This window comes from Hypanus sabinus, chromosome 2, assembly GCF_030144855.1.
Source record: "Hypanus sabinus isolate sHypSab1 chromosome 2, sHypSab1.hap1, whole genome shotgun sequence".
Classification (NCBI taxonomy): Eukaryota; Metazoa; Chordata; class Chondrichthyes; order Myliobatiformes; family Dasyatidae; genus Hypanus; species Hypanus sabinus.
The window spans coordinates 105,845,972-105,859,809 of record NC_082707.1 but is presented as its reverse complement, the minus strand read 5'-3'; the positions used below and the strand labels follow the sequence as shown (position 1 = coordinate 105,859,809).

Below are 13,838 nucleotides of genomic sequence, written 5' to 3'. Positions count from 1 at the left end.
ACTTCATCATCCCTGACACCTGGAATTTCCACCAAACTGTTACTGTCTTCCACAGTGAAGACTGATGCAAAATACTTATTTAGTTTATGCGCCATTTCATTGTCCCCCACAACTACCTCTCCAGCATTGTTTTCTAGCTATTCGATGTCCATTCTCACCACTCTTTTACACTTAGTGTATCTAAAGAAACTTTTGGTAAAATTTTGACATTTTTAGTTGCCTTCTGTTGGTTTTCCAGTCCTCTAAATTCCCACTAATTAACTCTTGTTACAGTTCAATAGTTCCATTTAATATTAAAGAAAGTATACAATAAACAATCTGAAATTATTGTTATTTCTTGTAGTAAACACAGGGTTGTGATTGTGGGAGATTTTAGTTTTCCACGCATAGACTGGGAAGCCCATTCTGTAAAAAGGGCTGGATGGTTTGAGGTTTGTAAAACGTATGCAGTATAGTTTTTTGCAGCAGTACATAGAGGTACCAACTCGAGAAGGGGCAGTGTTGGATCTCTTGTTAGGAAATGAGATAGGTCAGGTGATGGAGGTATGTGTTGGGGAGCACTTCGGGTCCAGTGATCACAATGCCATTAGTTTCAATATAATTATGGAGAAGGATAGGACTGGACCAGGGTTGAGGTTTTTGATTGGAGAAAGGCTAACTTTGAGGCGAAGCGAGAGGATTTAGAAGGAGTGGATTGGGACAGTTTGTTTTATGGAAAGGATGTAATAGAGAAATGGAGGTCTTTTAAAGGTGAAATTTTGAGGGTACAGAATTTTTATGTTCCTGTTAGGTTGAAAGGAAAGGTTAAAAGTTTGAGAGAGCCATGGTTTTCAAGGGATATTGGAAACTTGCTTAGGAAAAAGAGAGATATCTACAATAAACATAGGCAGCATGGAGTAAGTGAGATGCTTGAGGAATATAAGAAATGTAAGAAGAATCTTAAGAAAGAAATTAGAAAAGCTAAAAGAAGATGCGAGGTTGCTTTGGCAAGTAAGGAGAAAATAAATCCAAAGGGTTTCTACAGTTATATTAATAGCAAAAGGATAGTGAAGGAAAAAATTGGTCCCTTAGAGAATCAGAGTGGACAGCTATGTGTGGAGCCAAAAGAGATGGGAGAGATTTTGAACAATTTCTTTTCTTTGGTATTCACTGAGGAGAAGGATATTGAATTGTGTAAGGTAAGGGAAACAAGTAGGGAAGTTATGAAAACTATGACGATTAAAGAAGAGGAAGTACTAGCGCTTCTAAGGAATATAAAAGTGGATAAATCTCTGGGTCTTGACAGGATATTCCCTAGGACCTTGAGGAAGGTTAGTGTAGAAATAGCAGGGGCTTGGACAGAAATATTTCAGATTTCATTAGAAACGGGTATGGTGCCCGAGGATTGGCGTATTGCTCATGTTGTTCCATTGTTTAAAAAGGGTTCTAAGAGTAAACCTAGCAGTTATAGGCCTGTCAATTTAACATCAGTGGTGGGTAAATTAATGGAAAGTATTCTTAGAGATGGTATATATAATTATCTGGATAGACAGGGTCTGATTAGGAGCAGTCAACATGGATTTGTGCATAGAAGGCCATGTTTGTCAAATCTTATTGAATTTTTTCAAGACGCTACGAAGAAAGTTGACGAGTGTAAAGCAGTGGATGTTATCTATATGGACTTCAGTAAGGGCTTTGACAAGGTTCCACATGGAAGGTTAGTTAGGGAGGTTCAATCGTTAGGTATTAATATTGAAGTAGTAAAATGGATTCAACAGTAGCTGGATAGGAGATGCCAGAAAGTAGTGGTGGATAACTGTTTGTCAGATTGGAGGCCGGTGACTAGTGGTGTGCCTCAGGGATTTGTACTGGGTTTAATGTTGTTTGTCAAATACATTAATGATCTGGATGATGGGGTGGTAAATTAGATTAGTAAGTGTGCAGATGATACTAAGATAGGTGGCATTGTGGATAATGAAGTAAGTTTTCAAAGTTTGCAGGGAGATTTAGGTCAGTTAGAAGAGTGGGCTGAGCGATGGCAGATGGAGTTTACTGCTGTTAAGTGTGAGGTGCTCCATTTTGGTAGGAATAATCCAAATAGGACATACATGGTAAATGGTAGGGCATTGAAGAATGCAGTAGAACAGAGTGATCTAGGAATAATGGTGTATGGTTCCCTGAAGGTGGAATCTCATGTGGATAGGGTGGTAAAGAAAGCTTTTGGTATGCTGGCCTTTATAAATCAGAGCATTGAGTATAGGAGTTCGGATGTAATGTTAAAATTGTACAAGGCATTGGTAAAGCTGAATTTGTAGTATTCTGTAAGTTCTTGTCACCAAATTATAGGAAAGATATCAACAAAATAGAGAGAGTACAGAGAAGATTTACTAGAATGTTACCTGGGTTTCAGCACCTAAGTTACAGTGAAAGATTGAGCAAGTTAGGTCTTTATTCTTTGGAGTGTAGAAGGTTCAGGGGGGACTTGATAGAGGTATTTAATATTATGAGGGGGATAGATAGAGTTGGCTTTTTCCATTGAGAATAGGGGAGATTCAAACAAGAGGACATAAGTTGAGACTTAAGTAACATGAGGGGGAATTTCGTTACTTAGGGTGTGGTAGCTGTGTGGAATGAGTTTCCAGTAGAAGTGGTAGAGGCAGCTTCGGTATTGTCATTTAAAGCAAAATTGGATAGGTATATGGACAGGAAAGGAATAGAAGGTTATGGGCTGAGTGCGGGTCAGTGGGATTAGGTGAGAGTAAGCGTTCGGCACGGACTAGAAGGGCTGAGATGGCCTGTTTCCTTGCTGTAATTGTTATATGGTTACCAGTTACCGCCTAAGCCTGTTGAGCCACAGCCCTGTCACTCTTCTCACACCGCTTCCTGCTGGATACGACCGTCTTCTAGTGGTGGGCAGATTATTGGAAAAAATTGTTAGAGACAGTAAATGTGAGCATTTGGAGACGCATAAGGATATTCAGCATGGCTTTGTGAGGGGGAGGTCACTTCTTATGGACTTGACTGAATCATTTGATATGTAACAAAGCACATTACCGAAGTGGATGTGACTAAGGAATATGATAAGGTTCCCTGTAGGATTCAGAAGGCGTGGGATCCCAGAAAGCATGGCTGTGTAGATTCGGAAGGCAGAGGGTGGTTGTCGATGGAATGTGGTCTACCTGGAGGTTGATATGCATTTGTGTTCTGCAGTGACGTATTCTGAGACCCCTGCTCTTTGCGATTTTTCTAAATGATTTGGATGAGGAAATGGAGTGGTAGGTTAGTAATTTTGCTGATCGTGCAAAGGTTGATGGTGTTGAAGTTAATAAGGAAGGTTGTCATAGATTACAGTGGGACTTTTGACAGGTGCATAGCTAAGCTGAGAATTAGCAGATGGGGGTCAACCCAGAACAGTGTGAAGTGATTCTATTTGAAAAGTCAAATTTGAAGTCAGAATGCAGAGTTAAAGACAGGATTCTTAGTAGTATAGAGGAACAGTGGGACCTAGGGATTCACATCTCTTGATCTCTTTAAGTTGCAGTGCATGTTGATAGTTTGTTAAGATTGTGTATGGTGTGTTGGCCTTCATTATTCACAGGATTGGGTTCATGAGCTGCAAGGTAAGTTACACTGCTATAAAATTGGGTGTAGACCTGTGTTGAAGAATACCAGACCAATAACACACACAAAGACATAAGCTGAAGTTGTGGCAAAGTACTTTATTGAAGGAATTAGAAGGCTAATTAAGATGGAATTGGGCAGGAACTTGGGTGTTCTCTGGGAAATGTACAGGAGAAATCTGGAGGTTGTTTAGGGGGCACTTGCATGGAATTCTAGAAAGGTATGTCCCATTGAAATGGATTAGATGGTAGAGGGAAGGAACCATGGTTGATGAGAGTGGTGTAATATTTTGTCAAAAGAAAGGAGGAAGCATATATAGTTCAGGAAACAAAAGTCAGACAGGACTCTTGAGAATTATAAGGTAGTCACATATAGTCAATATAATTATGGAGAAGGATAGGTCTGGACCAAGGGTTGAGATTTTTGATTGGAGAAAGGCTAACTTTGAAGAGATGCAAAAAGATTTAGAAGGAGTAGATTTGGACAATTGGTTTTATGGGAAGGATGTAATAGAGAAATGGCGATCGTTTAAAGGTGAAATTTTGAGGGTACAGAATCTTTATGTTCCTGTTAGGTTGAAAGGAAAGGTTAAAAGTTTGAGAGAGCCATGGTTTTCAAGGCATATTGGAACCTTGGTTCGGAAAAAGAGAGAGACCTACAATAAATATAAGCAGCATGGAGTAAAGGAGATGCTAGAGGAATATAAAGAATGTAAAAAGAACCTTAAGAAATAAATTAGAAAAGCTAAAAGAAGATATGAGGTTGCTTTGACAAGTAAGGTGAAAATAAATCCAAAGGGTTTCTACAATTATATTAATAGCAAAAGGATAGTGAGGGATAAAATTGGTCTCTTAGAGAATCAGAGTGGACAGCTGTGTGTGGAGCCAAAAGAGATGGGGGAGATTTTGAACAATTTATTTTCTTTGGTATTCACTAAGGAGAAGGATATTGAATGGTGTAAGGTAAGGGAAACAAATATGGTAGTCATGGAAACTATGATGATTAAAGAGGAGGAAGTACTGGCGCTTTTAAAGGATATAAAAGTGGATAAATCTCCGGGTCCTGACAGGATGTTCCCTAGGATCTTGAGGGAAGTTAGTGTATAAATAGTGGGGGCTCTGACAGAAATATTTCAAATGTCAATAGAAACGGGGATAGTGCCAGAGGATTGGTGTATTGTTCTTGTTGTTCCATAGTTTAAAAAGTGTTCTAAGAGTAAACCTAGCAATTATAGGCCTATAAGTTTGGGTAATTTAATGGAAAGTACTCTTAGAGATGGTATATGTAATTATCTGGATAGACAGGGTCTGATTAGGAACAGTCAACATGGATTTGTGCATGGAAGGTCATGTTTGACAAATATTGAATTTTTTGAAGAGTTTACTAGGAAAGTTGACGAGGGTAAAGGAGTGATGTTGACTATATGGACCAGTAAGGCCTTTGACAAGGTTCCACACGAAAGGTTAGTCAGGAAGGTTCAATCGTTAGGTGTTAATATTGAAGTTGTGAAATTGATTCAACAGTGGCTGGATGGGAGATGCCAGAGAGTAGTGGTGGATAACTGTTTGTCAGGTTGGAGGCCGGTGACTAGTGGTGTGCCTCAGGGATCTGTACTGGGTCTAATGTTGCTTGTCATATACATTTATGATCTGGATGATGGGGTGGTAAATTGGATTAGTAAGTCTGCAGATGATACTAAGAGAGGTGACGTTGTGGATAATGAAGTAGGTTTTCAAAGCTTGCAGAGATATTTAAGCCAGTTAGAAGAGTGGGCTGAAAGATGGCAGCTGGAGTTTAATGCTGATAAGTGTGAGTGCTACATTTTGGTAGGACTAATCAAAATAGGACATACATGGTAAATGGTAGGGCATTGAGGAATGCAGTAGAACAGAGTGATCTAGGAATAATGGTGCATAGTTCCCTGAAGGTGGAATATCATGTGGATAGGGTGGTGAAGAAAGCTTTTGGTTCGCTGGCCTTTATGAATCAGATCATTGAGATCATGGAGTTGGGATGTAATGTTGGGAGTAGGGGAGATTCAAACAAGAGGACATGAGTTGAGTTAGATGGCAAAAGTTTAGGGGTAACACAAGGGGGAACTTCTGTACTCAGAGAGTGGTAGCTGTGTGGAACGAGCTTCCAGTGGAAGTGGTAGAGGCAGGTTCAATATTGTCATTTAAAAACAATTGGGTAGGTATATGGACAGGAAAGGAATGGAGAGTTATGGGCTTAGTGCAGTTCCTTGGGACTACATGAGAGTAAGCATTCGGCACAGCCTAGAAAGGCTGAGATGGCCTGTTTCCGTGCTGTTATGGTTATATGTTATACCGTGCCTTCATCATTCACACCAAAGTCATTCACGTATGTTACAAATGGAAAAATTGTAGCTTTGATCATTGTGGGGCAGGAATCATTATCATACAATCACAAAAGTAGTTCCCTGCCATTATGCCCTGTCTCTCATTTCCAAGTCAATTTTGGATTTGTTCTAGTCTGTTGTCACCCCTCTTAGCAGTGAATAATTTTAGATACTTTTGAGGGGTATGGCCTCTTATCAGCCAATTTGTTGGCACTGCAGTTGGTTCTAATTCACAGCAAGAATAGAAAAGTCCAGGCAAAAGTAATGCTGAGAGGAACAAATAAGCATTTCCGTAGCCTCCAGAATGGTACATTGCTTCCTTGGTCATAATCTCAGGATTATTGGCTGTGCCATGTGACGGGAGGGTAGCTGGTAGAAGGTGATGGGCAGATGCAACTAGCTAGGGAAGTGTGGGCCAGAAGAGAAGAAACCCAGGTGGATGGGTGAGTGAGTGTGATTGGGATATGGAAGTTAGGCCACATCTGGAGTATTGTATTCAATACCAGTCATCCCATTATAGGAAGGATGTTAAGGCAGTGGAAAGGGTGCAGAAGTTTGCCTGCATCCTGCCCGGATTAGAAGATGTGCTATAAAGAGAGGTTGGAAGTCAAACTTGAGTTATTTTCTCTGGAGCAGTGGAGGCTGAGGGAGAATTTATAGAAACTTATATAATTATGAGAAGCATGGAGTAAATAAAAAGTGTCTTTTCTCCAGGATGAAACATCTAATACGAAATAGCATGCATTCAAGATGGGGGGAGTTCAAAAGGAGATGCCTGGGACAATTATTTTTAACGCAAGTTGTGCACTGCCAGGGGTGATGGTGGACCACCTATATTGAACCACTACAGTGCAAAACCAGAACAAAGAAACCCCAACCAAGGAACCCCTTATTGATCTCTTGATCTGAAATATACAGTACTTTGCAAAAGTTTTAGGCACATGTAAAACAATTATGTAAAGTAAAGATACTTCAAAAATGATCAAATGAAAAGTTTCTAAGCTTCAAAAAAATTAGAAAGTAAACAGAAACACTAAATCAAATCAATATTATGTGTGACCGCTTTTTGACTTTAAAACAACATCAGTTCTCTGTCCAGAGCACTTCTGTGATTATTCAGCAACCAGTCCTTGTGTTGAGTCTCTTGGCTTTTGTTCCACTTCTGAGAAATTACTTTTTGGCAGCAGTTCTTAATATTTGTGATTGATTGAGATACCGTGTGGAATAGACCCTTCTAGCACTTTGAACCACTGCTCAGCAATCACCCAATTTAAGTTTAGCCTTATCACCGTATAATTTACAATGACCAATTAACCTACCAACCTATATGTCTTTGGACTGTGGGAGGAAACTGAAGCACTCCAGAGGAAACCCACACGGGCATGGGGAGAACATACAAACTCCCTACAGGTAGTAGAGGGAACTGTTCCATGAGGACCACTTCTGACAAGACTTCTCTGAACTTGGAGTTTGGTGTATTGTGTACAGTTCTGGTCACCGAATTATAGGAAAGATGTCAACAAAATAGTGAGAGTACAGAGGAGATTTACTAGAATGGTACCTGGGTTTCAGCACCTAAGTTACAGAGAAGGGCTGAACAAGTTAGGTCTTTATTCTTTGGAGTGTAGAAGGTTGAGGGGGGTCTTGATAGAGGTATTTAAAATTATGAGGGGGATAGATAGAGTTGATGTGGATGGGCTTTTTCCATTAAGAGTAGGGGAGATTCAAACAAGAGGACATGAGTTGAGAGTTAAGGGGCAAAAGTTTAGGGGTAACACGAGGGGGAACTTCTTTACTCAGAGAGTGGTAGCTGTGTGGAACGAGCGTCCAGTAGAAGTGGTAGAGGCAGGTTCAATTTTGTCATTTTAAAAAAAATTGGATCGGTATATGGACAAGAAGGGAATGGAGGGTTATGGACTGAGTGCAGGTAGCTGGGACTAGGTGAGAGTAAACATTCGGCACGGACTAGAAGGGCCGAGATGGCCTGTTTCTCTGCTGTAATTGTTATATGGTTATAATTGTACAGGGTGTACTTAGGTTCCTGTAGTTTCTCTGAGTTCAGAGCTAATAGCAGTACTGGACTTCTTCCGATTTAGAAGGGATGTCAGTTTGATGTATCTCTTGTCTGTTGCTCTCAGTTTCCATGGCCAGTCACTGTGTTTTTGATCCTCAGCATTGCGCTATGATTCTACAGAAGAGCTTAGAAACTCCTGTCTGCGATAAAATTTCTGCTTGGGAGACACCTTGCTGAAGCAGTATGATCACCTTTTGTCTGTTCCTGTGCTCACCCTTGCCACGGTATAAGAATTGATTTGAAGGTTAAACTGTCAGTTAATCAGTTAATGGACTACCATCCTGTAGCATTCACATCTATGATGATGAAGTGCTTTGAGAGCTAGATTATGGCTTGAGTTAACTCCTGGCTCTGCAAGAACTTGGACCCACTGCAATTTGTCAATCACCACAATAGGTCTAAGGTGGATCTGATCTTCTTGGCTCTTCACACATCCTTGGATCACCTGGACAATACAAATACCTATGTCAGGATGCTGTTTAACACAGTTATTCCTACAGGTCTAATCAAAAATCTCCAAAGCCTGGGCCTCTGTACCTCCCTCTACAACTGGATCCTCAACTTCCCCCAATCCAGAAGGCCATGATCTGTGTGGAGCAGAATTAACATCTCTACCTTGCTGATAATCAGCACTGGCACTCGTCAAGGATGTGTGCTTAGCCCACTTCTCTATTCTCTCTACACCCAGACACAGCTCAAATGCCATCTATAATTTTGCTGACTGTTAGCAGAATTTCAGATGGTGAAAAGAGGGCATACAGGAGCAAGTTATAACAGCTAGTTGAGTGGTGTCGCAGTAAAGGCTGATTTATACTTCTGCATAGTAGCCTATGTCGAAGCCTTTGTTAAGTGGCCTGCGCCATTGTAAGCATTTATACTTGTACATTGGTGTGTCTGCGTCACTCTGCAATACATCGCCAAAATACTAGTTGGCAGTGGGGTTTCTATGTCACTGTGTAGAGTTTCTTCGCGTACTTCAAACAATGGCGACTAAGCACATCATGTTGGAGTTGGAGCTAATAAATGTTGAACAAGGGTTACTTCTATTGAAATTACTACAACGCAGACAAGAGAGAAAACGTCAGAGGGGATGGTATGAATGGATGACCATTGAACTTGATTGAGGCGGAAGGAGGGTGAATTTTCTGTGCTTGTCCAGGCAGCGAGAGACATGGATGAGGAAATGCATTTCAAATATTTTCGGATGTCGGCAGGTAGATTTGACGATTTGGTTCATTGTCTCCAACCATTTATTTTGCATCAGTGTACGCATAGTATGCCTATAGACAGGAGGGAATGCGATGCTACCAAGCAGACCAATCACAGTTGTTGCTGCGGCGCGCAGTTACATTTCTGGAGAGGTGCTCGTCAGGCTCTGGCGTGGGGTACAGTGTAGGATACACAGCTACACCGTACCTACGGCATTCATTTGACGCAGAAGTATAAATCTTGCGCTCAATGTCAGGAAGACCAAAGAACTGATTGTGGACTTCAGAAAGGGTAAGCTGAAGGAACACACACCCTCAAGTACATGGGTGTCAATATCTCTGAGGACCTAAACTGAATCCAACATATTGATGCAGCTATAAAGAAGCCAAGACATGGCTATATTTCATTAGGAGTTTGAGAAGATTTTGTATGTCATCTAAAACACTCACAAATTTCTACAGTGATACTGTGGCGAGCAACCTAACTGCTGCATCGCCGTCTGGTATGGGGAGGGTAGGTTTTACTGCACAGGATCAAGGTAAGCTGCAAAGAGTTGTAAACTTAGTTTCATCATAAGCACTAGCCTCCGTAGTATCCAGGACATCTTCAAGGAGTGATCCCTCACCCAGGTCATGCCTTGATCTCGTTGCTACCATCAGGCAGGAGGTACAGGAGCCTGAAGGCACACAGTCAACAACTCAGGAATGATTCCCCTCTGCCATCCGATTTCTGAATGGACATTGAACCCATTAGCACGACCTCAGTAGTTTTTTTATTTCCATTTTTGCACCCCACACACACACCCCCCCCCCCCCAAACAAATGTCATGACATATGCCGGTGGTATTAACCTGATTCTGATACATTCTCCTCACTATGTCATTGATCATCCTGTTTGTTATCTTTGTTTAATCATTCACTGGGCTATATACCTATAAGCTAATCGTTTTTATTTGAAAAGTGCTCTATTACTTAATATGTTACTTTCTTTAACAAAATACAAAAGTTTCTCTGTAATATTCAATTTTTTTGAAGATGAATATCTGGAAATGTAAAGTTTGCTCTTTTATTTTGGCACACTATTGGAGAACACAAAAAAAAGCATCTAAAATAAAAGTTATATAAGTAATGTAGCGTGCCTAAGACTTGCACAGTACTATAACGTATGGAGCGAACTCTGATGTTGTAGTGTACGTCAGACTCATGCATGCTGTACCAGATGATTAATGTCTGTTGTTAATATTGGATGAGTGAAGGTTGTCTCTGTTTCATTATTTCTAATTGATCATTTTACTCTTTTCTCTCATGAACCCAAACATTGCCATTATATATGTGATGTGGATGTTTAATGTCTCTTCTTGTGTCTGATGTAATTTGCCTCTATTCCTTTCAATGTTTGCTCAGTAATTGTTCTCAGATATCCTACTCAAACACGAGGAAATCTGCAGATGCTGGAAATTCAAGCAACACACTCAAAATGCTGGTGGAATGCAGCAGGCCAGGCAGCATCTATAGGGAGAAGCGCTGTGGATGATTCAGGCCGAGACCCTTCATCAGTCCAGAGGAAGCGTCTTGGCCTGAAACGTCAACAGTGCTTCTCCTTACAGATGCGGCCTGGCCTGCTGCGTTCCACCAGCATTTTGTGTGTGTTGCTATTCTATCTGTTCTATGTTAGAATGTTGGTTGCTTTATTATCTCAATATTTCTAATTTGTGATGAGTGTTTGATGTGTTACAAATCTAATTGCTTTGTCTCGATGACATCATATATGTGATCCAGCGATCACTTTACATCTCATTGTTCAGTAATTGCTATATGCCCTATTATTTATCTGACGTTAGCTATATTTTTTCCTCTGATGTGCAATGTCTGATCAGCTGATTGTGCTGTGCCTATTGTACATGTCGCTGTGTATTTAACACTCTTGATCTTGTTCCACAGGTTTGCAGTGATGGCCTGCTGTTGGGCCTTGGATCGGGAGGAGAGGCCCAAGTTTCAGCAACTGGTTCAGTGTCTCACTGAATTTCACGCAGCCTTGGGTGCCTATGTCTGAAATCATGGCTTTTATTAGATATGAACTCTTCAACACTAACACCAGATTTAATTATAGAAATTAAGGAAAAGTAGGGGAGGTAATTCTTCTGAATAGTGTGCCTTGAAATGCTTTCATCATTTGTTTTGTGAATTATCGAGTTCTCATACATAATAGTACAGTAACATGTTTCCCTGAATGAGTTAGTAATTGAAATTCCTGGAGCACCCAAATGTAAAGGATTGAAAAGGCCCAGTATCAGGGGAACATTGCACTGTATTCCTTCGCTTCTATTGCCTTATTCCTTTGGGAAATGGGATTTTCAAGACTGAAACACATTTGGACAACACTTTGAATGTCTGTTTCTCCTTTTTGATACTACCAATGTGTTGCTGAAGTTGTGAAGAATTTGCCAGATACTTCACTGCAGTAAAGCTTTGGTTTATTCCCAAGAATCCAGGTTCATTCCTGTGTCTTGTGAAATCCTAAGCCTCCGTGCACTTCCAAATATTTATTTCCCTCTTGTGAGGCTGACATTTTTTTAAATGGATGAGGTACCTGCTTGGCAATGGGACATGAAATTTTGTCTTTTATCTCAACACTAGGTACATGGGTGTAATTTTACATTTTAGCACTTCCTGCCTCAATAAATTCTGTTTCCTGACCAACCAATTACTGCATGGTAATTCACTAACCAGCTTCAGTATGGAAAACTTTTATGGTACGAGGTGATTTGGATAACAGGTTCAAAACCTTGCTTTGTAAATCCAAACTTTGTATGTATTTTTCAAAATTCAATTGTTTACTGTTTACCAAGTAATGTTCATCTTTGTACAATGTAAAATGCAAAGGATATGAATTAATAAAGCAGAGATAACCTACTGATATTACAGAATATTATCTTATTTAAATAGCAACCTTATTGAAAAATTGAAGAAGGTTTTAAGTATTTTAGTCCTGTCTGCTTTACATAAAACTATCAAATATCATTGGCTCAAGCCCTGTAGCCCTCTGGTGTCTTTACCAGCATTTAAGTGCCTTTGCATTAGGAAGTAGGAAACAGACTTGGCATCAAAGGACAGTCACCATTTCAGGTGAGTCTCAACAAACAAATGCTGGGGTATCTCTATAGTTCAGGCAGTGGAGGGAAATAAGCAGTTGATGTTTGAGTGAGTCCAGATGGAGGATCTTGACTTGAAATGTTGACTGTCCCTTTCCTTAGATGCAGGGCTCAGAGTGCGGGTTTGATCGATGATTTGGGGAGGAGGGTCATTGAGCAGAAACAGGTGGATATTTCTGTCTTTCTTTGTTTTCATTCTGTCAAGATCCAGGTGACAGTATTTATCGTACATTGAAACATAACAGTGAAATATTTTGTTAGCATTAACTACCAATACATCAAAGGATGTGCTGTGGGCAACCCACAAATGTTACCACATATTCCAGTGCCAACTTAGCATGCCCACAATGTTCAGTACACACACAACACAGAATAATACAAGTAGCAAGAACAACAGCAGAACACAACAATACAACAACAAAGCTCCTTTCCCCAGCTCCCATCCCCTCAAGCCCCCAGCCCCAAGACAAGACAGACTGCTTCTGGGTCTCCTGTCCTCGGCCTTCATCTCAAACTCACAGACATTAGGCCTTCAACCTCCAGTCTCATTTCAGTGGTGATCTGAGTGAGTATTGGGACAAAGGGAAAATTACCATTTCATGACTTAATGGCCTGTTATCTACATGGAGACAATAGAGTGTAACAAACACGAGAAAACCTGCAGATGCTGGAAGTAGTGTGTGTTACAATAAAGTGCAAGCCTTGTTACTAAGATTTGTGTAGTGAATTTCCCTAACTTAGTGGATCAGTCATAGGTCAGCACTACATTCAGAACTGATCTTTTGGGATTCGGAGCCAAGATGAGAATAAAAGAATGGCAAAATGTTAGAAATCACTGTTGGCAAGTGCATTGTGGGAGGGATATTTGAAAAAAGCGAATAGGGTGGAGTAACTAGGCACTTGGCAAGGGCTCATAAAATGAAGTGCTTAAACGGAGCTGTCGTAGCTTGTGTGGGCCGGTAATTCTGATGGAATCAGAATTATTGCATCTTTATTGCTGCTGTCCTTCACCTCATTGGCCAAGACCAGCCACAGGGAATCCCAGTCTTGTATAGAATGGACAACAGGCTTTTCAACCTCAACCAATTCAAGACCAGAAACAAGATCAGCACCACTCCTATCATGTACGTTCAGAATATGGATGACAATGCTATCACAGCACACTCTGAAGAAGACCTTCAATATATCCTGAATGCCATTACCAAGACATATACATACATACACACAAAACAAGACTCAGGGTTCTGTATAAAACAAAAAGATCCCACTGCCCAAACAGCCATTTATCCAGTCCTCCACAAACTTTGAGCATAAGACAAAGGAACAGGATTAGGCCACTCCGCCCATTGAAGCTTCTGTTATTTCATCATGGCTGATCCATATCCCTCTCAACCCCATTCTCCTGCTTTCCCCAATAACCTTTCACGCCATGACTAATCAAGAAC

At 40.6% G+C, this 13,838-nt stretch overlaps 1 protein-coding gene across 2 annotated transcripts in view; it reads left to right on the top strand.

Annotated features, from left to right (window-relative positions):
* The window catches only part of ryk (receptor like tyrosine kinase), a 294,692-nt gene extending 282,534 nt beyond the window's left edge, over window positions 1-12,158 (top strand). For both annotated transcript variants that reach the window (XM_059951330.1, XM_059951322.1), the window contains one exon: window positions 11,183-12,158. In XM_059951330.1, the coding sequence (XP_059807313.1) occupies window positions 11,183-11,294 (112 nt within the window). In that variant the 3' untranslated portion in view covers window positions 11,295-12,158. The remainder of the gene's footprint in view (window positions 1-11,182) is intronic.
* The last annotated feature ends 1,680 nt before the right edge of the window (window positions 12,159-13,838 follow it).